The following is a 25,897-nucleotide window of genomic DNA, read 5'->3' on the forward strand; positions in this document are numbered from 1 at the left end:
TAGGCAGATTAATCAATACTTAAAATAATCATAACCCCTAAACTGTAAAGATTGTGTCAAGAATATACCTGATTGGTCGGTATAAATAAAGGAACTTGAGTTCTTTGTTCTCTAGCAGGGTTTTGATGAAAAGAGTAATAAATCAGACACGTTGGGTTAAGCAAATGTTTATTGATACCTACGATACACACACTAAACACACAACATACAAGTTACACTATTTACAAAGAAGGCATCTCAAAGACATGTTCCAACCAGAAAAAACCCAGCCTGCTACTGGTATTCAAATCCTATGCAACACCTAACAGGCCCCAAAATAGAGATAAACCTGCCTTTGGACCAAACAGTACACAACTTCGAGTTACATCTCTCTCTCCATAAACCCTGAAGCTACCAAATAAATGGGAACCTACTGTATCTCCCTATTCCAAAAATCCTTCCATTAACCAGGAGAGATTGTTTTTAACCTAGGGATTCTCTAGAGAGGAAAACAGAGTTTCCTATAAGCAACAGAATGGCAAACTCTCTTAACTCTGGTTTTAAGGCAATAAGAACAAGAACCCCCTGCCTGTGAGTCTTTTTGTTCTTTCTCCCATGTCCTTCTCTCTCCCTCCCCGCCAGCCTGTACTATCCCAATTCCTGGGCTTTTGAGGATCCTTAAGCATTTACCCAGAATTTAATTGACCAAGGTAAACAAGAAAATTCTTTTGATCGCTGTCTCTCATACCCAATACAACTTGGTAATCAGTTCCTTTCTTGTTCAGATGCCCCTGATAACCATAACTTTGACTCTAGCCAGATGTTAGCTATTGCCTCTATATTCTTAAGATGCCTTAAGAGCCAGTTCCAATAACTGTAAGAATACCATTGACTGAAGCGTACAATGTTTCATTTTTAACCTCTTTTCAAAAATATTAAAATATTACCCAGCTCATCTTAAAAGATTCAACCACTTCCCTCATTTTCACTTTCCTGTGGTGGCAATATGAACAAAAACATAATCTATGTCCAATTAAGACAGAACCTTAAAAATTCTATATTTGGGTTTTAAAATTTTCAGCATTTGGAGTCACTTGATCAGCCTTTAAAATAGGTTATTGTAAGTAATAATAATAATAATAATAATAATAATAATAATAATAATAATAATAATAATAATAATTGCTTACACTTATATAGCGCTTTTTCTGGACACTCCACTCAAAGCGCTTTACAGGTAATGGGGTCTCCCCTCCACCACCACCAATGTGCAGCATCCACCTGGATGATGCGACAGCAGCCAAAGTGCGCCAGAACGCTCACCACACATCAGCTATTATGGGGAGGAGAGCAGAGAGTAATGAAGCCAATTCATAGATGGGGATTATTAGGAGACCATGATTGGTTAGGGCCAATGGGAAATTTGGCCAGGACACCGGGGTTACACCCCTACTCTTTTCGAGAAACGCCCTGGGATTTTTAATGACCACAGAGAGTCAGGACCTCGGTTTTACGTCTCATCCGAAGGACGGCACCTGTTTACAGTATAGTGTTAGTGTTAATAGTGCATTAGGACCCACGTGGACCACAGGGTGAGCACCCCCTGCTGGCCCTACTAACACCTCTTCCAGCAGCAACCTTAGTAGTTCCCAGGAGGTCTCACATCCAGGTACTGACCAGGCTCACACCTGCTTAGCTTCAGTGGATTGCCAGTTGTGAGTTGCAGGGTGATATGGCTGCTGGCAATAAATAATCTTTCCCAAAACGACCATCCCATATACGTTTGAAAATCAGTCTAGATAACAGCATTAGCCACCTCTATTAGCCACCTCTTTTTCCTTTTCAGCTCATACACTGATGTACTGTAGCTTCCCACTGCATGCAAATGTAAACGTTACTCCCTCTCCATTTTCCCTTAATAGCACAGTGTTTAGGGAAAGAGCAGACATTCAAAAGAAAATCTGTTTAAATGCCAAAGGGTCGATTTCAATTTCACAAAAAAACTAATTTCCCCAAGCAATGTAAACCAAGGTTATGGTTTGGCAGTTGAGACAAAAAATAAATGATCAGAACTGAATAAAAACTTACCAAGGCAACAGGTTACAGAAATACCACAGAACACATTTTCATTCAGTTTAGATAAGAATGAGGGCAGAAGTCTTCCCAGTACTAAATAAGGATAGGAATCTTGGTAGGATTGAATGGACACCACAATATTAAGGTCCTGCTACATTCAGAAGGTCTGCATTTTAACATTCTTTGAGCCCTTCTACTATATAACCCCCAAAGAGCTTCCCAAAATTCAGAGCTTTTTTTAAACTCTAAATGTTTGTGTTCTGTGAACTCTAGGAGAAACAAAACACCAATCTCAAGCTGCAGATTTAAACTCTGGATTCAGTGCACATCAGTGCTACAGTGCCTACTTGGTCTTGAAGCTGTTATACTTTTGTTAGAATTAATGTGAATACTGTGGTCGTTTGCTCCTTTTTAATAAAGGAGTCATTCAATTTTTAAAACCACAAAATCACAACGAAGGCCTTGGTCCTTTGAGAATTTCATTTCATTCTAATTTCTTTAGAAGTACCGTACCTTTAAGTCACTTAGTAAAGTGTACTTTCTTGGTTTTCACCTTAGTATCTAAATTGTCTAAAACTGTGAAAAAAATAAAGCAGTTTTGTTAACGTAACTGTATGTTTATAGTTCATCTTCACTATTTCCGCACGTGTTAAATCAACCAAGGATTACAAAGACTTTAAAAGACTTACAAACTGGAAAAATAAAAACACTGCTCTGCTTGTTGTATAGTGTCAATTATACAACCTGTTACAGCGGCAGAGTTTTCTACAAGCTGAGATACAGAAAGTATATAATAAAGTTTGGAACGGACCTCTCTCTACATGGATTTGTGAATAAAAGAGAAGGTCGCTCTCCGAGACTCTTAAAGCTCTCCATGGCTCCTAAAGAACCACCAGGAAGCATCTGGCTGTAAAACCTTTGACCACCTGATTTCTGCCAATTTGAAAAGTGCTGAAAAGAGGTCATGTCCACCTATGTCGATCCACGAAGGGCTTGGAGAAAGCCACAAATCTTCTCCACCGATATGAATGTTCCTGTTGCTACTGCCTGTCGACAAACCTGACGTTGATAGGGGCTGCAGGCGTCAGTAGGCCATGAGTCTTGGCAGTAACCGTTTTGGTATATGGCGACTCCTCGATCCGGAACTTTTGGAGCAGCTGAAAGCACAAGGACGACAGGAAAAAAAAAATTCTGTATTGTGCCAATTTTCAGTTTCCTTAGAAAGGGTTTTAGTGTTGTACATGCTTAGTGAAAAAATCAATTTCATTATTAAACAAATCAAGATATTGTCTCCAGTGCAAACCACTGTCTTTTTCAAAACAGTGCCAGTTTTTGTGAAATGTTATTTGGTCTTATTTAGGTCCATACTGCCCATTTTTTGTTGGTTTTGTTTTATATGTCTCTCGTAAATCCCCCCCCCCAAAAAAAATACTTTAAAAAATCCTGTGGTACAATTAGTAAGAGCAGGAGAATCAAACCAAGTGTCCTGGATAAAATCCAGTCTAGCCAAACTAAAGTTCAGCTGGTGAAACAATTTCTCATTGCTCCACCTGTTCTGTTGTAGTAAAGAACAGCAGTTCTATAGTGAAGTTGCTGGTACAAGGAGTTATTATAAAGAAGGGGTATCTCCTCTGTCAAGTGCTTCAGAACCCTTTGGAATGAATAATAAGTAAGTGGACATTCTTAGCAGTAGTACTATTATACTGGAAGACTAAGTTATTTAAGTATATTTCTAATCAATGTCTTTGCTTCATGCACAATACCAATGAGGCACCATTAGTGCTGGGCGATATTTCATTAATGATAATTATCGCGATATAATTTTCCTTGATATAATTCTAACAAAAGTTCGATATATATGTTTATACTTTGCGCATGATATGCGCATGCCCACAAAATACTGTGCGAGTGTGCGTGCGTGTTGCAGACCGGGCAGCTAACGTGGTGGTGTTTACCCACACGGTGGTGGCTGACAGGACTGTAGTTAAGAGTGGAGCGACACTGAAGCAAATGTAGTGCTGCCAACGACCAGCTCGAAGAACGATGACATCGTCAACAGAAAAAGTCATTCAACTTCTGTAATTTGGAGATATTTTGGCTTTTTACGATCAGACATAAAACAGAGCACTTTAAACTTTGCAGTCTGTCTGAGCCATCTTCTATGTGTGTTTTATCACACTGCAGTATTTAATTTTTCTATTAAGATATTTATTTTGTAAATTTTACTCATGCATATTTTGACATAAAAAAGGCTTGAATACTCTCTACCTCAGATTTGTTTAATGTTTCTGCTGTTTGGCAAGTGTTTGTTGTGTTCTTAAAATGAAGAGTTTTTTAATTTACCAATGAACTGTCTGGTTTCTTCAACTTTCACTCAGGAGAAAAAATCTGCCTTTAAACTTGAAAGAAATAATGATTTGACATTTATCGTGATAATTATCGATATAGACTGATATGAACATTTTTATCGTGAGAATGTTTTTGGCCATATCGCCCAGCCCTAGGTACAATTGACTTGTGAACTGCAATGCTATTTTTATATTTTGGGGATTAGAAAGAACCAGCATTGATGAGTGCCTGTCAAACCACAATAAAAGTAAGGTGCACAGTAACTTGTAAATTGGAGATTTGACATCTAAAATAGACAATTTCCAGGTATGCGCAGCGCCGCGTTCCGTGATGCGGAACAAGGCAACAAAACGTGACACGTTGGAACCTTATTACATTCCAAGGAAGCAGGCCCCCAATTTCGAGATGGTTTGGCCTTACTTGTTAAGCAGATCACCTTGGAACATTTCTGCAGTGAAATGTCTGCCGCGCCAGCTGTACGTACTCGCCCGTACATCACAGTCATGACAGCGACTAGTGAGCAGAATGGCCACATCACTTTCTGCAGTCTCTTCTGAAGTGGAAATCTAATAAGTAAATTGATTCTTAAAATGTAGAGAGGTTTGCAAAAAACATATTGGTGCTTTTAGAACATATATTTCAAGGATGTAATTGCTGTGCTACAGTACGTGCAGAATTATAGAAAACAGTGCGTTAACAAAGTACACTGTTTAGGTTACTTTAGAAGACAATGTACCAAAACAATATATGCTGTCTGGGTCGTTAGAATTAGTCAAAAGTAACTGATAAGCTTTGAATAACAAATCTAGTGCTTCTTCTCTCGCTTTCTGATGTAATCTGTTTTGTCTTAGGGAAAGGGGAAGTTTTAGAAGGGACAAAGCGCTGAGCTTTTTTACAGCGCAACGTCTTATAAAAACCCTGTACTGCTTGTAACAAATTGAGTCTCTGATTGCACTTTGCAAAGTAGGCTCCCAATATTGCAATATTGAAATAAAGACCTTATTCAGGTGAGAACTCTCTCTTGTGGCTTCCTTGATAGGCAAATTTCCTCGACACTTCCCTTTGCCGGTGGCGAGACCAGGGCTTTCCAACGACACGGCGACTTACAGTACTTTCACAAAGTTCTCCATTTTACCAAAAATGTGCAAAATCTTTCAGTGACGCCACCAAATTCACTTTGTTACCGAGATGGAATACCGGGTCTGAGAAATTGGGATGGCAGCTCCCCTTTCATGCTCCCTTCTTAGATTAGCAACAGCACAAAGTCAAGCAAAATGGCACTTCCCACTGTCTTCCAGCCAGTACAAGCTACTGTACGTAGATGCTAGTCAGTGAGCTGCAAGAACTTGACTTGACTGTCTCCATGGCAACAGCCCAGTCACGGCCTTTCTGGTGCTGCCTCTCACCTGAGCGAGCGCAAGATGCATCTCCAGCTCGGCAATCCTCTTGCCTATACAGCTGCGAATTCCGTAGCCGAAGGGGATGGAACCGAAGTTGTCCACGTGGTCGCTGCTGTCCTTCCGCACCCAGCGCGCGGGATGGAACTCGGTGGAAGAGGGAAAGCATTCGGCATCCAGCGAAGTGGAGTAGTGGCACAAGGCCAGCTGGGTCTGGGAGCCAGAGAGAAAGGGCTTATGTTAATCAGGGATTCGTTGGGCGCCAGTACTACGACTGCTGATAATATAATAATTAATAATTGCTTACACTTATATAGCGCTTTTCTGGACACTCCACTCAAAGCGCTTTACAGGTAATGGGGACTCCCCTCCACCACCACCAATGTGCAGCATCCACCTGGATGATGCGACGGCAGCCATAGTGTGTCAGAAAGCTCACCACACATCAGCTATTAGTGGGGAGGAGAGCAGAGTAATGAAGCCAATTGATAGATGGGGATTATTAGGAGGCCATGATTGGTAAGGGCCAATGGGAAATTTGGCCAGGATGCCAGGGTTACACCCCTACTCTTTTCGAGAAACGCCCTGGGATTTTTAATGACCAAAGAGAGTCAGGACCTCAGTTTTACGTCTCATCCGAAGGACGGCACCTGTTTACAGTATAGTGTCCCCGTCACTATAGTGGGGCATTAGGACCCACATGGACCGCAGGGTGAGTGCCCCCTGCTGGCCCCACTAACACCTCTTCCAGCAGCAACCTTAGTTTGCCCCGGTTTTGGCTGTTCATAAATGAAGAGAGCTGGCCTGTGCCCTCAGCCATGCCTTGCGCAGTACTAGACTCCCGCTTGCCGTGACCCTGATCAGGACAAGCAGCTTTCGGATATTAAATGGATGGAAATACATTATTAAACATCCCGTCACAAACATGATGTCAATTCACTTTATTCCATGACCCATGCAGCATAGAGAGGGAACATCTCTACTCTCGGATTTTCCTTTTTTTTTGGGGGGGGGGAAACATTTTATTCCTGTTCAGTTTGGTAAAAAAAAAAACAGAAATGAAGAGCTGAAAGTAATCACTTTCCTGCAGTTTCTGTCCGCATTTTAAAACCTTAACTCACCCCTTTGGGAATGTGGTAGCCTCCTACCACCAGGTCCTGCTGGGTCACCCTCCCATTACCGGGCAGGACTGGGAACAGCCTGCAGAGAAAAACTAGGTGTTAAACACCACCACGAGTATGATCTCCGAACACTTGTAGCAGTCGACTGAGATTAATTTCCCACCATCCAAAGCTTTGGAGCACATCCAAAGACTGGACCTATAAAACTAGACTTAAAAATACAACCTCCAATGTTAAATGAAATATTTCTATTCAAATTGCACTGTATAATCCAAGTTGATGGACAACTGAATTCAAAACAATTTACCATACTACAGATTTTTTTAAAGGAAGTGTATTCGAGCAATTGAGTTACAATGCATTAGCCTTCTTCATATAAATAGGATTCTGTTTAATTAATTGATTTTGCCATTTCTTTACGCACCTTGGAACAGTACAGACCTATGCAAAATTATATTGAATTAAAAGACTAGTAAAAAATGAAACAAGGAAATCCAAACCATATGTAAACTTCTTATTCATGACTGCGTAGATTTAAAATGCACTGTGATAAGCCTATTTATCGCCCTGAATTGTGTACATTACACAGTAGGGTCCAGTGTAAAAGGTGAACCAACCAAATGACCTCTAAAACTACCTTAGCATTAACTGGATCGAATGATTTGGGAATTCAACAGAATTGAGATTTAAAATCAGATGAGCACATCTGTATTATTTATCACCATTAAAACTGATGTCATTAAAATAACAGAGGTGACATGAACTTAGCCAATTCCACATAAATAAATAAAAAACCCATCTGAATTAATAGGGATGTTTAAAACATTTCTTACAGGATCAGCTCCTTTTCTCAGTTCACAAATATAGAAGGGCCATTTGAAAACAGACTTAGTACGATCAGTCAACATTGGCTCCACCAGGCAGTTCTGTACACACGGCTCTGTGGTAAAATAGGAAGATTTCTTCCTTTTTTCCCCCTCAACAGTTTGAAATATTTCAGTGTTGCACCACCGTGTTTGTCTCTTCACAGTAAAGAGAACATTTTCAGCTTGTAATCTCTTCACCCACTCTTAAAAAAGATAAGAAAAATAAACATTTTCTACCAAACTGGCCACTCAGATACCGTATTTAATAAATAATCTGCGGCATTTAAAAGGGAATCTCAATAAATAACTGGATTTTATGTCAAGGTCCCTAATTTATCAATGAACAACATAAATAAACATGTAAACATAAACAAATAAAATGCTAAAGGCACTAGGACACGGAGGGTCTGAAGTTGGGTGGCCATAGCACAAACCTCAAAGTCTCTTTTACAAGTCCTCTGATGAGAGGCAGGCGGGTAATATCTTCGGCAATAGGCACCTGGTCATGTCCTAAGTTATTCACCACCTCTTCGTAAACAGCCTGCTGGACATGGGGGTGTTTGGCTAGCAGGTAGGTGCTCCAGGACAGTGTGAAGGACGTCTGAGGACGGAGACACATGGGAAGATCAGTCAGGGAAGACTGCATACAGGCCATACCCTGGGGTTTTAGAACCAGCAACTGCCTTGTCTTTAACCACGAACTGCAAAAGATATTAACCATGAAAAGATATGTTTAAAGTTGCAGTGGCAGGGTGGTACAGTGCTGGGGCCCTGGGTTCAATTCCTAGGACGCCACTTGTGTGGAGTTTGTATGTTCTCCCCATGTTCATGTAGATTTCTTCCCTCTTTCCAAAAACAGTGATGGGTTAACTATCTTCGGGGAACACTGGCCCCTGATGTCGAGTGTACATGTGTCCGTGCACTGTGGTAGACTGCCGTCCCACTCTGGGGGTACCCAGTCTTACACGTTTGCCAAATGGGCTCCAACCCCCTGCGACCCTAAATTGGAAGAAGTGGCTTTAGAAAACGGATCGGCTAATTCAACTTTCGGAAGATCCTTTATAAAGTTGGAAACTTTCTGTGCTGAATTTATAAATTCGGTAAGAATAATAGGAAATATAGCCATGTTTCTACACACTGCTCCAGCCCCAAGAGGGGGATGGAGAGCTGGCAATGATAAATTCACTTTATTTATTGGTACCGGCCGTGGAGAGGGAGGGGAGAATGAATATTTTTATAATATTATGTGTTGAAGGAAAGATTGTTTTTTCTTTGTTTTGAATTGGGGTTACGACGAGAAACGTTTAAAATGAATAACTTGGTCACAAAGATCCACCAAGATGTGTTAGCACCCCTAAGCACAGAAATAAGCTGCAATAAAGCACACAGTAGAGGAGTACCACAGAAATGCACTTTCAGATTACTGCTGTTCCCAATTCCGAATTCTAACTATACCAACTTGTGTGTGGTGGTGTGTTTGTGGAAGGTGGCTGCATTACTTTCAATGTGGGTCACAATTTAAGCCAAAGTCACTGCACTCTTAAACCTAACTGACAATGTGGGACATCACCACAGAGGAAACCTTTTTTTTTCTAAACCATCATTTCTTTTAAATCTAAAATTGCCTACAGTTGAATTTTTTGGAACATTTTTTTCGTTGTTTGCAGTTTTATTTCCATACAGCATGAAACAGTAAATACAAGCAGAAAGGTAGATCAATGGTAATTACCCATAAAAACAGGAACATGTATTGGTATGTGGAGGGTGGCCCAACCCCTGTTTTGCATTGATAAATTAATAATAATAATGTTTCTTTATTAGCCCTATACAATTTCTTGCATTAGGAATGCGTCTTTTCGCATACCCCAGCTTTTCTCCAGGGAGACACAGACACAGAGACAGGGAGAGAAGCTTGGGGTCAGAGCGCAGGGTCTGCCATTGTACGGCGCCCCTGGAGCAGTTGGGGTTAAGGGCCTTGCTCAGGGGCCCAACTGAGTAGGATTCCTCTGCCGGCTGCGGGATTTGAACCGGCAACCTTCCGGTCACAGGCGCACATCCTTAGCCACAGAGCCACCGTTCCGCCCCTAACTATAGCGAGTCATCAATGCCATCTCTCTCTATAATGCTCATACTACCGTAGGCCAGTTACGGACTTCAGCTTTGAAATCTGTTCGCGTTCGACCTTTTACCAACAGCCGTGCTGTTTAAGCAGCGAGGGACGTGCAGAACAGCAGGGCAGAAAAATGTGCAGGATGAAACCGAGGGCCCTGACTGCTGTGAAATGGCCTCTGCAGGACCCTACAGATCCGAGTGCGTGTCTCGGTACGAGCCAGAGTGCTGTTATACCGTGTCAACTCCTGCCAGCAGCATCTCCGTCATGTTGGCATAGATCTCCTCCAGGGTCATCTCCTTGCCAACCAGTAGCTGCGTTAGCAGGCCTCCTTTAATCTCTTTGCCAGCGGCAAGCTGCGACTTTATTTCAGACAGTTTTTTGTCCACGTGAATCTGACCTGCGAAAGAGACAAAAGCCGCCATTGAAACCCCCTTGCCTCAGCTCCCACGTTTGTCATTTTGTAATTCTCTAGGACAAAAAAAAAAAAGATATCAGTTATTTTTAACCTCACTTGTCCCATAATGACCACAATGCATCAAGTGTGTCTAATAAAAATGAAATCTGGGCTCTCCAAGTTGTGATTTTCTCTGCTAAGAGGGAGTAATTAATTTGCCCAAGCCAGGAGTCTAGTTCTTAGAGTTTTAGTGTTTAAAAAAAAAACATTCATCCAGTAAAATGTCCAACATCCTGCTTCTGCTTCACATTTATCTTCAGGTTTATGTTTTTTTTCCCCTTAATAAAGTGCCTTCAGAATGCATAAAGGATGAACTCTTCCACCACTTCTGACCAGCCAAAGATTAACACACACTACTAGGCTACAGACTGCAAGGTGATATCACTGCCTGAAACACACAGATCACATTTCAAACTGTGTACTATGCATGTTTACAGCCGTTCCCACAATGCACTGCTTGATCTGTTTTAATAACACTATGGAAAAGCTCACAAAATTAGTCTATTTTAAAGAACAAAGATCAATGAAGTTAAAATGGAGTTCAAAAGATCTATCAGAACATTGCGATTTTATTCTTGAAAATGTATTTCTATCTATCCAAAGGTTATTCCACAATTTTCTCTTGCCACGACTTGTCCTATGATTAGGCCAGTGTCTTTAGTTTCACCAATATTTTGCACAGAATTGTAGATTCGCTCCAAATAAGCTGCAAGGAAGGAAGAAACAGTGTTTCAGCATCCGGTTTTACTCAGATGTTTACAAACACCTTGAGAAAACGGCTGGAAGAAAAAGGTGGGTTTAAAATAAAAGAAGGATCTGGGGTGTAGTCTTGGTGCGGCTGGATTTTACACCGCTCAGCGATTTAATCCATCGAAATCCTTACTGAATTTGAAGAGGCCATCCCAGGACCTGCAGAACTCATTCCAGGGCTTGGGAATGATTGGGCGAAGCCACTTGGGAATGGCACCCGCATACATGGTGGTCTTGAACATGCTGAACATCAGGTGTAGGGCTGCAATGTACTCCAGACTCTGTTTAGGAATCTCCTCTTGCAGGCAGCCCAGTCTCGTCTCGTACAGAATACAAGCCACACCTGTAGGAGGTACACAATGGGGACAGAGCTTGCCTGGGTCAAACCTTTACCATCGCAGCATGCAACAAACCTCAAGGAACTACGAAATAGTCTAAAATGTCATATGTTATTTTATTCACACACAAAACTTTGGGTATTGTGATGAACCCAAATCAAGCCTGCTGAGGATTTCTTGTTTAAACTAAATCAGACAAGAGAAACTGGAATGTTGCCATGATTAAATGTGTTTGCTGCTTACATATTTATTAATAGTGTTTTTTGTGCAGTTAACTACGTTTCTTTCTAACCTACAGGGGACTAAATATTATACCGCATTACACAGAAAAGGGAAAAAGGAGAATTTTTTTAAAATGCAAATCAGAAACAGGTCTTAAAGGAGTGTCAGCATATTCTGAATTTATACTTCTGATAAAAGTATTCTCTAATAGTGCGATCTATTCAGATGAACAAAAATTCAGTGTCAGAGCAATATTTTTGAAACATTAAAAAAAACTTGACAGCATTGGGTTTAACTAGAGTTACTGCCCTCGGGCGACAACACGCAGGGCACTTGGTCTCACCTTCCATGGCGTACTTGAAATAGAGATCGTTCACATTCATCACGGTCTGCCCGGCGCCGTCCTGGCTGCGCAGAGCATGGATCCTCTTGATCAGGTCCGCCACCACCCCGTTGACGTCATCGGAGAAGACGGCGACATCTCGGGGACGCATGATCCTCTGCCGCAGAGCGCTGCGCATCTTCAGCCAGTCCTCACCCTCCCTGGGTCACACACACACACACAAGTCCGCGAGAACGTCTGGATCTCCGTAAATCACAAGACTGACGAATCGTCGCAAGCTTTTCGGTCAAGACTTTTAAATTAGAAGTCATTTTTCAAAAAGTCATGGCATTTACCAAACCACTTTATACCTTACGGTGTCGCGGGAAGCCGAAGCCAGCAAGCAACCTCGCGCAAGGCAGGCTACCCCCTGGATGGGACACCAGTCCAATATAGGGCAAGTGCAAGCCAATCATACATGGGGACAATTTGGAGGCCACAGTAAAGGCCGAGGGGGTAAATATGCCCCGAACACCGGGATAATTGCTCTTATCGAGACATGCCCAGGGATCTTAAATGACCGCTGAGAGTCAGGACCTTGGTTTAATGTCTCCTCCGAAAGACGGCGCCCACTACAGTATAGTGTCCCCGCCACTATACCGGGGCATTAGAACCCACACAGACTGCAGGATGCGCACCCCCCACTGGTCCCACTAACACCACTTCCAGCAGCAACCATAGCTTCCCAGGAGGTCTCCAATCCAGGAACTGTCCAGGCTCAACCCTGCTTAGCTTCAGTGGGTAGCCAGTTGAGAGCTGCCGCCATTTTAGGGTGATACGGCTGCCGGCATTTTAAAAAAGTACATTTCCAAAACATCCTAAATTCTTTACTACGAATACTGTGGGAGGGGTTGAATCCACGTGCAGAACGGTGGATGATTTGACGCATGGCCTCGGACGTCAGATTACACTGTGCCACCAAGGAGCTTTGCCAGGCTCACATTAACACCATTACACTACCAAAAGGGCGACAGAAAAATAAGTGTGGCTGGAAAAAGTCAAGAAAGTAAAATATCAAAGACCCTGGACAACAGTTCTGATACAGTACAGAGCTCGTTTTTTTTCAGAATGGAAAAGAAAACATGGTGGTGAGCATTGCCGTCTCAGAACGCCGGGCGGGGGCCTGCGTTTTATTCGTGGGGTGCTGTATGTGTGGAGTTTTGTATGTTCTCCCCTTGTTCACATGGGTTTTCTCTAAGTACTCTAGTTTCCCCCCCACCCCACCACAGTCCAAAGACATATTGGTAGGTGAACTGGTTTCAGGGAAAAACCAGGCCTGGTGTGAGTGGGAGGTGTTTTTGTCTATGATGAACTGGAACCCCTTCCGGGGGTACATCTGGCCTTGCACCCCTTGATTGCCAGGACAGGCTCCGGCATAAGGCCGTTAGAAAACAGATGGATGGAAAAGAAGACAAGGCTTCATTAAACCAGACAATCTGCCCCATGAGACAGCCCTGACCGCAGGTCCGATTTCTGGATACTCACGCAGAAATGAGGCCGGTAGCCCGGCCCCTCATATCCCGATATTCTTTCCAGGATTCCATATTGGCTCTCTGAGGTGCCCGCCCTTCGGCCCTCAACACCTGAGCCACCATGTCCTTGTCTGCGACGGACACCACCAGCTGGGGGCCAAACCGGGACTTGAAGATCTTGCCATACTGCTGCGTGTGTTTCAGCTGGAGAGAAGACAAACGCCCGACATTTGCCACTGGAATAGTGGGGAAAACCCGATACCGCCAGGTTAGAAGAGACAACTCGCTATCCCCTTTCGCCGACTTTATAAAAACAGCCAATAGCGCAGGGTTGGAAAAGAATCAAAATGTCCTATTTCCGTAGCGGGGAAATTAAAAACTGTTTTCTACCGGATGCCATTGCTGCCTTAAAGCACTGGGGCCCTGGGTTCAATTCTGGACCTGGGGTGCTGTCTGTTTGGAGTTTGTATGTTCTTCTTGTGTTTGTGTGGGTTTCCTCCCACAGTCTAAAGACATACTGGTAGGTTAATGGACTGGTTTCTGGTGCAAGGTGGGTTAGGAAAAAAGATGGATATGGATATATCCTTCAGGTTTGGACTAGGCAAGTATACACAGTTTTGGCCTGAGGCATTCGAAATCTGTGTGAATGCCTTGAGTCCCACTTAAAAATAACAGTTTTGAAAGACTCTCAAGGCAGCACTACCCAAGATATTAGAGCTGTATTAATGTGAGGTTTACAGCATGGGTTCCGAGAACCATCTCGAGCAGACATGCTTTCAAACCTTGGTGAGGTAGCAGTAACTGGTCAAATCGTGTAATTTAACCACTGATATGAAGGTAGATGTAGAAATAAATACCAAAAGTAAACAAACCTGTGGTATTAAGCCTTTCAGCTTAGCCACTCTGCAATATAGTCTCCGAAAAGAAATCCTCAGCACACAAAAGATGCCTTCATTTATTTATTTACACCTTGATTCTAACTACATTTTCACCAGGATATTGAGCCGTGCAAAAGCATTCGCCTCCTTTTCAGTGTTGTTTCATTTCGCTGAATTACAAATTGATACAGCTTTTACAGTGACTATTTCAAAGAAAAAGGCAAATGACACAATCGGTTAAAATGGCCTCAGCCTGCACACAATAACAGTGGTTCACAAGTCCCTCAGTCGGGTAGTATATTTCAAGCAGAGAACAATAAAGACCAAGGAGCTTTCGCTGTATCTCAGGGATAATGTTACACAATGGGAAGACGAGGTCAGGAGAAGGGTAGAAAAAAACATGTATACTGAATATCCTTTTGAGTATGTAGATCGTTACCAAAGGTGTATCACACCACTAAGACAGCTTAGAGCAGAGGGAGATCACTGTGATTAAATGTCTACGAGTCAAACACATTCCGGTCGCTCCACAAAGCTGCCTTGAAAAAAACCGCCCTTTCCAGCATGGAGTTTGCTACAAAGTTTTTCAAGTGAAACTGCAAACAAGTGGTAAAAGGTTTTGTGGTAAAAAAATCGAACTTTTTGACCTAACAATAAAAAGGAACAAGTAATAGGTTTATTCCATGCTGAAAAGAGAAGAAAACACAACGTTTCGGCTGAAGAAAGCTCCACGGCCGAAACGTTGTTTTCTCTCTTCTCTTTTCAGCATGGAAAACAATATATTACTTATTCCTTTGCTGACTACGCATGCTGACGCAGCTACCCACCTGAACTAACAGTAAAAAGGCTGACGATGTCAGATAAAAGCGATTAACTTTTAACTGTTAAGATCAAGGGCCAATTGGCTGAACTTAATGTTAGTCAAAAGTGTTAGCATTTAAATTAAGAGGAGTTGTGCTTAATACGAATCTTTAACCTGGCTTTACAATACTTCATTAAAGATTTGTAGTAATTGTTAAGAGTTTGCGTAACTGTTGCTTGTTTTCGTTGAACAGAACACTGGCACTGGTCCAGTCTGCACTGCGTGCAGCATTTTTTAACTGCGAAGGGTAAGGAGAACTTGAGCTACACGAGGGGCTAATAGTAAAAAGACAACTCCCCTTGCCCACACAACTGACCAATAAGCGAATGCCGGGCAGGGCCAAAGGCACCCATTTGTTAATTTAGAAATAAGGGGGCGTGTCGCATCCTACCCACGTGTCTGAGGAGGATTGAGCAGATATCTGATCTGCCATGTATCTGTCGTGAAGAAAGTGTTCATTAAAAATCAAGACCTCACTGCTTGTCTGCACTGGTTTTATTCGCTAAAAAACTATAGCTGCTAGATAAAGCCGCAACAATATATATTTTAAAAAGAATTTGAAAAAAAACACATCCAAAGCGGAGGATACACCCGAAATGTATTTTTTAATATATGGTAACAGATAAAGAATCATTGTATTAGGACTCGTCTGCTTTCCAAAAAAAAAAACGTTTATAATAGACAAGCGAATACACTCCTCATTTTTAACTTGTGTTGAATTGCGTAACGCTTGGAACAAACCCAACAGCTGGAACAGATATCTGAAAATGGGGTCTTTCCAAAAAGAATTTAAGCGTTTTCAAACCTGCAGCCCGTTTAAGTGACATTGTGGCATTATTTTCATTTATAGCAAGCTGCAATGTACAAAACAAAGAGCGGTACGATTCAGCTTAAACACGATTGTATGATTATAAAAACTGGATTATAAGAATATAAACTGGATTATAATATTAACATACATCTGATCAGAATTGAACCGGTTTTCTGTTTAAATTGTGCACGGATCACTTTTATGATATGGATCATACGAACCGATCCGTAGACAAAAACGAAATATATTGATATTTACTAGCTTTCTGGCTCTACAGTTTTCTGCCCGAAAAGACATGCTACTTTACATAAAGGGTTGTGGGAGTCGGCAACAAATAGCGTCGAAGTTGTTAAAGAAGCTCTCGATTAGATCCTTGGCTCAATGTACTACTAAACGCTAAATAGGTCGAATGGGCTGTTATTTCAAATCTTTACTATGTGCTTGGAAATTGGAGAGCACCGTTGATGTAACCAACTATATTTTAATCCAAACTCTCGAGTGCCAAAAAAGGCAAAAGGCACAAATATGAATCCTGTGTACACTGCGTTAAAAGACTTTCAGAAAGCAGTCGGATTCTTTAAGTCCGTCATTTTTTTTTTATTACGTGTCTCTTTCACAGTGCCTCCATTGACTATAATTTTAAAAACAAACGCATGGAAAATAGGATTTTTAATTTAAAAAGAGTTGTTAAGCATCCTGAGAACAAATTTAGATTGTGCGTTTAAGAAGCATATCTGCCCAGTGCAATTCTAATATAATAGTAGTGTATTTTCATCATTCACATCCTGTCAATCGCTTTTATACGTTAGACCTACCTGGATCTCGTGGATTCGACTGAACCCGTCCCGATAGAAAAACTCAATGAGGTTACTAATGGTGCTTGGTCCCGGCATTTCCCGCAGAGGCTTGACCCGAGTTTGTTTCGCGGCGGCGTCTTGAGGTGGGGTAAACATCTCTGGCAAGACCCTTTCGCCCGCAGCCGGCACTTCCAGTGACTGACTCGCTGACAACTTGGGAAGTTCGTGAAAACCGGCTGCCCGGAGCAAAAGATGAATGCTCTCTCGCTCCAGCGCCTTTTTTCTACCATAGGCGTGAAGCGCATTTGTCAAAAGCGACATTATTGTCATTAGAATGTTTCTTTGGCGAGTTTGAGATGAGCTTCTCTTTCTCCAGACGCTGGGATCTAACCTGCCCGGAGAGTTACTCGCAGTTCTCCCATCAACCTTTTTAAATGCAGGGAATCACGGGGGAGGGATCACGACATTTGTGGGCAGGGCTACAGCTCTCAGAATATTACTGTCTGCATGAAAAAAAGAAGTTGGCAGAAGATTTCGCAACGCAAACTAGATCTTGGCACTGGTCGAATAACACCGGATTAAAAAAAAAAGACTTTTCCTGACTTTTCTTAGTCAGGAACCTTACATCTTATTAAAAAGCACCAATGTAGTTAAGTCAGAAGGAGATTGCTTAACAACGCCTTCTTTGGTTTGCTTTTACTGAAGTAAAAATTATCAATTGAATTGAAGGGACTCTAAAAACAGTTAAGACCAAGTAAACAACCATTCACCTGGGGCAGAGGTGAATTTCTTGCACCAGGAATTTGTCTTTTCGCCTACCCCAGCTTGCCACACAGGCACACAGACGGGTAGAGAGAAGCTTGGGGTCAGAGCGCAGGGTCAGCCATTTCTACAGCGCCCCTGGAGCAGTTGGGGTTAAGGGCCTTGCTCAAGGGCCCAACGGAGTAGGATTCCTCTGCCGGCCGCGGGATTTGAACCGGCAACCTCCCAGACACAGGCGCAGATCCTGAGCCACAGTGTCACATTCTGGGGCTCCAGGCTCCTTCTCAGTTCTGATTAACCTACAGGGCCAAACTCCTTTCCCTCAGCCCGCAGGCCACTTTGGGTCACTCTTGACATCAACTTTTTGCTCTGGCTGAAGACTGTGGCTGCGTCTCAGACTCCCACAGCTCCTGTCCCTCTTTAACAGCTTCCTCCAATTCAGGGTCACCATGTCGAGCCGCAGCCTATCTCAGCAAGACAGGGTACAGCCCTGAAACAACACCAGTCCCTCACAAGGCAGGCACACCAGGGGCCAGTTGTCCCAGCTCATCTCACCTCTTGTAGTTGTTTCACATGCGGTCCTTCGCTCTCAACCCAGTGGATCTGTGTCTCCCAGGCAGCCTCCTGGGACTCCTGTTTCTTTCTCTGCGGTTTGGTAGCCATGAAGGAGCTCACTCTACTCCTTCAAGACAGGAGTCAGTCTGGCTCTCCCTTTTGGCGCCATTTTCCCAGCTCAGGAAGTGTGCCTGGCTCTCCGGGCATTTGGCGCTCGTGGGGAAGGAGTCTCAAAAATGACTGTAGAGAGTCCTGCTGGTCTCCCAGCAGCTTCCAGAAGAGGTGTAGCCTTGTGGGCTTCATCTGGGCTCCTGCAGCCAGCTTCAGCTTTGCAACTTTCCCTTCAGTCTTCTTCCCTTTATAATATCCTTACACTTATACAGCGCTTTTCTGGACACTCTGCTCAAAGCGCTTTACAGGTAATGGGGAATCCCACTACCACCACCAATGTGCAGCCCCACCTGGATGACGCGACACCAGTACACTCACCACACACCAGCTAACACTGGGGAGAAGAACAGATTGATAGATGGGGATTATTAGGAGGCCATGATTGGTAAGGGCCAATGGGAAATTTGTCCAAGATGCTGGGGTTACACCTCTACTCTTTTTGAGAAGCACCCTGGGATTTTTCATGACCACAGAGAGTCAGGACCTCGGTTTTACGTATCATCTGAAGGACGGCGCCTTTTTGCAGTATAGTGTCCCTGTCACTATACTGGGGCATTAGGACCCATACAGACCCTACTGGTCCACTAACACCTCTTCCTGCAGCAACCTTAGCTTTTCCCAGGAGGTCTCCCATACAGGTACTGTCCAGGCTCACACCTGCTGAGCTTCCGTGGTCTGACGTCTAAAGGAATTCACTAAGATGTGCTCATCTTGCCTGAGCTGAGGGCACACTGGGGTTGGGATGTGCTCCACTCCCACTTCTTCCTTGTTCACTGTACATTGATCCTCCACATCTTGGATTTTCTTGAGGCACTGTGGTCTCACCACAGGCCTGTCTCTGAGCAGGATGGCCTGTATGTCAGGGTGTGTAGGATTGCCGCAGTAGGGCCAGTCATGTCCATGCTCATCACAACTGACTCTTTATAGTAGTTCAGGTGGGTAGCTGCATCAGCATGCGTAGGCTGCAAAGGAACAAGTAATCGGTTTATTCCATGCTGAAAAGAGAAGAAAGAAAACACAACTTTCTTCAGGTGAAAGCAACTGACTCTGAAACTGACTCTTTATATCTACCGTAGCTCCTACAGCTCTGCTGAAATTGAAGGTTGACAAGACATGGATCAAACTTCAAGTCAGAGTTCTTAATGGTTTAATTTCGTCCTTTGCCCAGATCAAGGTTCTAAAATGTTTAATTTGACATATCTACTTTGTTTAAGCTGAGTTTTATAAAAGGTGTGACGGTGTACCCTCGCACGGTCTGCAACAAACCATAGGCCAAAGACATCAATGCCTTGGTTTGAAAAAAAAGAAACTACGACTGAAAATAGCACCATTAAGACCACTTTATGAGCCATATACAATTTAGTGCATTAGGAATTTGTCTTTTCGCATACCCCAGCTTGCTCTCCATGAGACACACAGACGGGGAGAGAAGCTGGGGGTCAGAGCGCAGGGTCAGCCATTTATACAGTGCCCCTGGAGCAGTTGGGGTTAAGGGCCTTGCTCAGGGGCCCAACGGAGTAGGATTCCTCTGCCGGTCGCAGGATTTGAACCGGCAACCTTCCAGCCACAGGTGCAGATCCTGAGCCACATATCGGCAAGTAATTTAAAGACTTGCGTGACATGCCTTGGGTTGGGGTGTAGTGTCATAAACAAGCTCATTTATAGGTAAAACAGATGCAATCTGCTGTAATTTGAAAAGACAGTGTTTTTTCATTCACAGTATGAGGCAGGGCCACTGAAATTCCAAAATTCATTGGAGACACAAAAAAAAAGTCTGAGCTCCTCTTTGAGTTTGTAACTATTTCATGAGAGGATCTGAGGATGTCAGGACATTTCCTAGGTTACTGGGAAATGTACAGTAGTTCAGACACGATATTGTCTTAACCAGCAGCCCTTCTGCAATGCAAAGTGTATATGCAAACCACGATCACAAGATTCATGCAGAGTCTCTGATGCATTTCACTCAGAGCTAACATTAGGAGGTATATAACAAAGTAAAAATGACCCAGAAAAACAATTAGGAATACAAAAATAAAAACAAAAAGAAACCATAAAAAATCCAGTTCAAATCAGCCTACTAATTTATAGAAACAGGTCTTAAATCTTGATTTAAATTAGGTACTGCAGACAAACTAGCCTACGTGAGTAGTGTTTCATGGAGCCTCAGATCAAAAAGCAACTTTGACTCAGCTTCATCTTTGGAATCATGTTGGCAAATTCTGCAACCTTATGAAGAAATCTTCATAATTAAGGACACCAGCCAGAAACGATCTGAGATGGGTGTAAAGTTACTCAAAAATGAATTGCATAATTACATTATGTTACATGTAACAACATTACCTTACCCTTGTAACTCAGAGGTCATGCACCTTAAAGAGGCAGACTGTCTGTTAACCAGTTATTGACTAGTGTTTCACCATAAGGGAGAAAAACCATCAAGAGCAAAGAGTAGAACAATTCATAGTGACTATTAGTTTTGCACAGTGCTTTTTGTCTATTTTTATGTTAGTTTGGTTAATTTTGGTCCATTGATCCACTCTTTATACTTCAAGTACAAAGTTAACAGTTTGTATTTCAATTTTCTTGATTATCTAGAACGTAGGTGGACATGGCACATGTGCTATACAGTAGTGTGAGTATTTAAATATTATTTCCCATGAGGTCCATCAGAAAAAGAGACCCAGACAAGAACATTCAGGGAAGATTAAAAATCGTTCAGTTTAAATAATTCTGCCTGTTGTTCCTACCGACTCTCCATCTCGGTTTTTCATTTGACTTCAGATTTTTCACCAAAATCGATCTCTTTGCAACCACGGCCCTACCGACCGCATATGCTCCAAGACAAAACACAAAACGTACAGGAATTTAATCTGAGTTTTTTGCAAAAAAAAAAGTTTTGATCACTTTGAGATTCTGATCTCAACAGACACTATATAAGATACACATTAATTACGTGATCTCTTGGTTCACTGATTGAGTGGACTGTGCTTAACAACAAGCCTGGCTTACTCTCAAACTTCTATAACATCATCGTAAATTGTTTCTGGAACTACTTTGCTACAAGTTTGGTTTTTTTTTAAACCTACATGTTACTAAAACAGCTGGTACAGCCGCACCTCCAAAGCTTATTTTGTGTTTTTATACAACACCCGGAATAAGTTTGAATACAACAGTTAATGTAGGCAAGAGCAATGTTTTCCTCAGAATGCCAAAGAACTTCTGTTCTACCTCCTTTCAAATGAAAATCCAATCATTAGTACTAAAACAAAATCTTCACGTAATAACTGAAAATCACAAAAGCGCATTAAACCCACTATGCATTGTGCATTGGGGGTAATACTGTTGATCCGATTAGAGGATGAAAAAGAGCAAGGCTGAATGAACTGTGTTCACTTTTTAAATCTTATTCAGAGAGCTATTCCCCAGAGAGGCATCTCCTCTAAAGGATGAGGATAAGCTCTTGAATCAACATCAGAAAGCGAAGGATGATTATAAAAACACAGCGAGACTAGTCAAGCCAAACAAGAGCATTAAAAGAGCTGGATTTACATATTGTAGGTTCACATTGTCCATTGACTGCTGAATGAGTGAACTGGTGAAGGGCTGAGAGAGATATTTTCACCCGTGGTTAGTTTAGACTAGTTTGGTTTGTAAAGGGGCTGACAGTGGTAGTTGTTGTTGTGCTTGTCGTTTAGTTTTTTGCTGAACAAAGTCTAACTGACATCATGCGGCAGCAATGGTAAACACAGTTCCACTGCTCCTCACCAAAGTTTGAGAGAATATGTTGGCTGTCCGTTGTGAATTCCACATACTGTATGAGCCACACGTATAGAGGGAGACCTGACATAGAGGACTATGTTGTACTTGGATAAAACCTTAAGGTTTACTTTAGAAAGGGAGTCTCATGATCACGTATCATTGCTGTGAGACTGACAAAGGAAATTATACTTTCGAGTTATTTTGGATAATATCTTTATAAATATATATTGTAGATTTGTTTTTATTTTCTTGCTTAATGCCTCTGTTAAATAAGAAAATGATATTCTAATTGGTCTGCTTGTTTAGATCTTTATTAACTTAGTTAACTCAGTTATTAACTCAGTGCTGGGTCTCAAACATACTACTTCAAATGTACTGTTCAGCAAACAGTAGTTCACGCAACCTCTCCTCATTTTGCTTGCTATCATTTCTGCATAAACAGCTCTTACTAGTTAAAGGGGAACTGCTGTCCCAGTTTCTCAGACTGGTTATTAAGTCTCGGCAACAATCTAAATTCATTGAAGGTAAAGAAAATTTTAACAAATTTCGAATTAAGCACAAAAATGTAGAACTTTGTGAAAGTACAGTACTGTAAGTTGCCGTGTTGCTCCGCTGAGACCACAGTCAGACAAGGCGAAGACGACTTCGTCCGCAAACAGACGAGACGTCTGGACCTGAGGATTACCGCTCCAAACCTTCAGCTGCACCTTGATATCCCGTCCATGAAAATCAGAAACAACAAAGGAGACGAGATGCACCCCTGGCATCTGATGCTCACCTTGAAGGGGCTCAGCGTAATGCAGAGAATGCGGACACAAATCAAATACAGGGACCTCCCACAAGAATTCTCCGGGGTACACAGTCGTAAGCCTTCTGCAAGTCTCCAAGTCCACTGTAGACTTGGGTACACAGTGGACTACCCACTGTGTACGCAACGGGTACACAGGGCCGGTAAACTCCCACACCCGCTCAAATATCTGTGCAAACGTAGAGTTGGTCTGCTGTTCCACGGCCAGGATATGATTTTCCCCTTTCTTCCTGTATCCGAGGCTCACATCCTTCCAGTACCCTGGCATAGGCTTTCCCGGGAAGGTTGTAGAGTGTGATCCCTCTGTGGCTGGACCACACCCCCTGGTCCCTCTTTTTAAAAGTAGCGACTGCCACTGTGGCCTGCCAATCCAGAGGTACCGTCCTGCAGTCCCAGGAGCGTGACCTTGTTGTGGTGGAAGGGTTGGAGTTATTTTGTCGGGAGCTTTTCGCTCCTGGTACAGTTACCCTCTGGAAATTGGTCTAAGGACAAAGGAGAGGGGCCAGACCAAGATCAGTCCAATCAAGACTCCCAAAGCAGACTCCCATGCTGGTTCCATTAAGAGCTGAGAGAACTGGATCAGCGACACTGGGACCCATCATTGAGCCAAGCCCGGTGGGGCAAGTATTCATTGACAGTGCTTGGCCCAAAATGGCCGCCATTTGGGCTCACCACCCACAAGATTAAGAATGGGGGCTGGGTCCGATGCCAGTCAGGTGACGGGCATGAGTGAGACGAATATGGAGAATTGCACACAGACAGAATGCACTCATCTGAGTAACTGCTGCAGGTAATTTTGGGAACAATTAATTTAGGTCTGCCACAAGCAAAGGGTTTGAATACTTAGGCAATTATGACTTTTCCATTTATCTTTCACATTTATTATCTGTATTCCTTACGTTTCTTGCTTTGAACGTCTGAAGCAGTTGGTATAAATCACAAAACATTTCTTCCTGCTTCAAAGTGTCATGACTGCCAGCTTTTATCTTTGTTGATTTAAAAAAACAAACAGAATAATGTGCCTAGTGGTATAAGGGACACACTCTTCCTAAGCAAAAGGTAATTGCAGTATTAGAGCACATAACAGAACAAACAGTTGGACATGGCCTTCATCTCACATGTGACGAAGGGTTTAGTGGAGTCAGGATTTCTAAAATATCTGTGAACGAGAGGTTTTAGCTGTTGGAAAGACTTCCCTGGCCACATTTCTCTAGGATTCCAGTGCTTTTGTGAGCCCCAGCTGAGTGGAAAGGACGTGCGAGCTCAGCAAAACAAGGAATAAACTTTCTGTATCAGCTTACCAGCCCAAGGAATTGTGGGATTGCAGTCCTTCCTTGGCAGCCAGAGGGCAGTTCCGAATACCTGCAGTTTTGCTATCTCGGGGACATGAAACATCATGACCCAGGATGTTTACCCAGGGGTAAAACCCCAAGACCTGCACTTCAGCCTCGGCTATGTTACTATACTTTTACCCCCATGAATGGCAAGTCCTGTTCCTCCGATGTCCTCCCCTGTGGTGCTGCAAATGATGTCATCCGGCACAACATCTGATCCCACTCCAGAAAAAGGGTGTGGCTTTAGAACCCAAAATAACACGCTGTGTGATGTGACTCAAACTTCCAGCACCCTTGAAAGCAGGGAAATCCCACAGAACAAAAAAAAACTCTGCCAAAAACAGCCACAGATAATTTCAGGGTCCTACGAGACAAACTAATCTTGGTCAGATCTTTCATATATTCAGGGTGAAGCAATAGTAAAAGCATAAAGGAAAAAGAAAGTACTGTAAACATAGATCATAACTGGTGACAGGAATAGTATGTCTTACAGTGTATAAAGTATTCTTTTTAACTTTCACTCCAGCGTTAAACTAGACCATTTGGTATAATTATAAACACAAGCACCTAAATTGTCCAATACATCCAAAGCAGTAATCTATGTATTCTATGTTGAGGTCTGGGTTCTTCTAATGCCATTTGATTACTCTACTGAATGTAGAGAAGAGATCAGTCCAAGATGCAATATATTGTAACGCATACGGCCGACAGGCACTGTGTAAGAGCCGGCTTACCAGAGCGGTGACGTCGCCGCCCTTCACTGTGATAGCAGGACTACAGCTACTGGGCTGTGGAGAGATCTCTCTTTAGCTCACCGGGCTTGGTCCCTGTTGAGTGACGCGGGAGTCCCGGGTTTGAGCCCCCGACGGTGTGGAGCTGACCTAATGCGGCAAGGGCGCCCGCCTGAACCCCGTTGCGTTACAATATATATAATGTTGAACTCTTTGTTCAACCACAATGACCCTGACTGGTGATACATATGTCTAATTTACCAATAATCCCAAACGGAGCTTTTGAAAGTACCACTTTGAGGACGGTAGATATTAATTTAACTATTAAAAAGATGTAGCTACAGTACGTGAACATTTACAGTACAGCCTGCTGCACTTGTGTTATGTGATCACAAACAGAGTAATGTGAATAAGATGCCTTCAAAACTGAAATGCACCAAACAGTTTTTTTCACGGGTCAGTTTTCTAGAAATTGTTTTATTGTTTACACCGCTGTTTTCTTAAAACAAATTGCTGCAATGGCACAGAACAACAGAACTTACCTCCCTGGATGTTAAGAACATGTTACAGTCACACAACCAAGGGGTCCTTTAAAACACTCAAAAACATGATCCGTCCACTCAGCTCAACAGTTTTCCGAGACTGTCAGCAGAATCAAGGCTCGCTCTTGGATTCCAGTTGGAATCACACACTCCTGGAGGTTCCTAGACCATGGTGCAGGTGCAGGTGCAGGTAGCTCACTTTCGGAAGCGCTTGAACAGTGGGTGAACGTTCTTCAACATAGACGACTTGCTCCGAGAGGCGTGGTACTCCATGTAGACTGTGTCATCAGCACCAGACATTGAGCTCATCGTGCCAGTGCGTCGTGAAAACTAGAGAAAAGGCAAATTCATAATTAGTATACTGTGCG

General features: G+C 42.7%; 2 protein-coding genes across 3 annotated transcripts in view; both read right to left on the reverse strand.

The window, feature by feature from the left end:
• Positions 1–151: 151 nt before the first annotated feature.
• cyp27c1 (cytochrome P450, family 27, subfamily C, polypeptide 1) lies at positions 152–17,309 on the reverse strand. The gene is made up of 9 exons (XM_088606837.1): positions 16,886–17,309; positions 13,533–13,723; positions 12,009–12,208; positions 11,239–11,448; positions 10,135–10,298; positions 8,223–8,389; positions 6,923–7,001; positions 5,811–6,014; positions 152–3,212 (listed from the first exon to the last, which is right to left on the reverse strand). Exons 1-9 carry the CDS (start codon positions 17,195–17,197, stop codon positions 3,096–3,098), a joined length of 1,644 nt encoding a protein of 547 aa, XP_088462963.1. The 5' UTR covers positions 17,198–17,309; the 3' UTR covers positions 152–3,095.
• An 8,112-nt stretch (positions 17,310–25,421) lies between these two features.
• ercc3 (excision repair cross-complementation group 3) overlaps positions 25,422–25,897 on the reverse strand; it is a 39,821-nt gene continuing 39,345 nt past the window's right edge. The window contains exon 15 of one of the 2 annotated variants that reach the window (XM_088606835.1): positions 25,422–25,859. In XM_088606835.1, the coding sequence (XP_088462961.1) occupies positions 25,725–25,859 (135 nt within the window). In that variant the 3' untranslated portion in view covers positions 25,422–25,724. The remainder of the gene's footprint in view (positions 25,860–25,897) is intronic. The other variant, XM_088606836.1, reaches the window with a different exon arrangement.

The sequence above is a fragment of the Lepisosteus platostomus genome, chromosome 14 (assembly GCF_059453375.1).
Source record: "Lepisosteus platostomus isolate fLepPlt1 chromosome 14, fLepPlt1.hap1, whole genome shotgun sequence".
NCBI classification, from domain to species: Eukaryota; Metazoa; Chordata; class Actinopteri; order Semionotiformes; family Lepisosteidae; genus Lepisosteus; species Lepisosteus platostomus.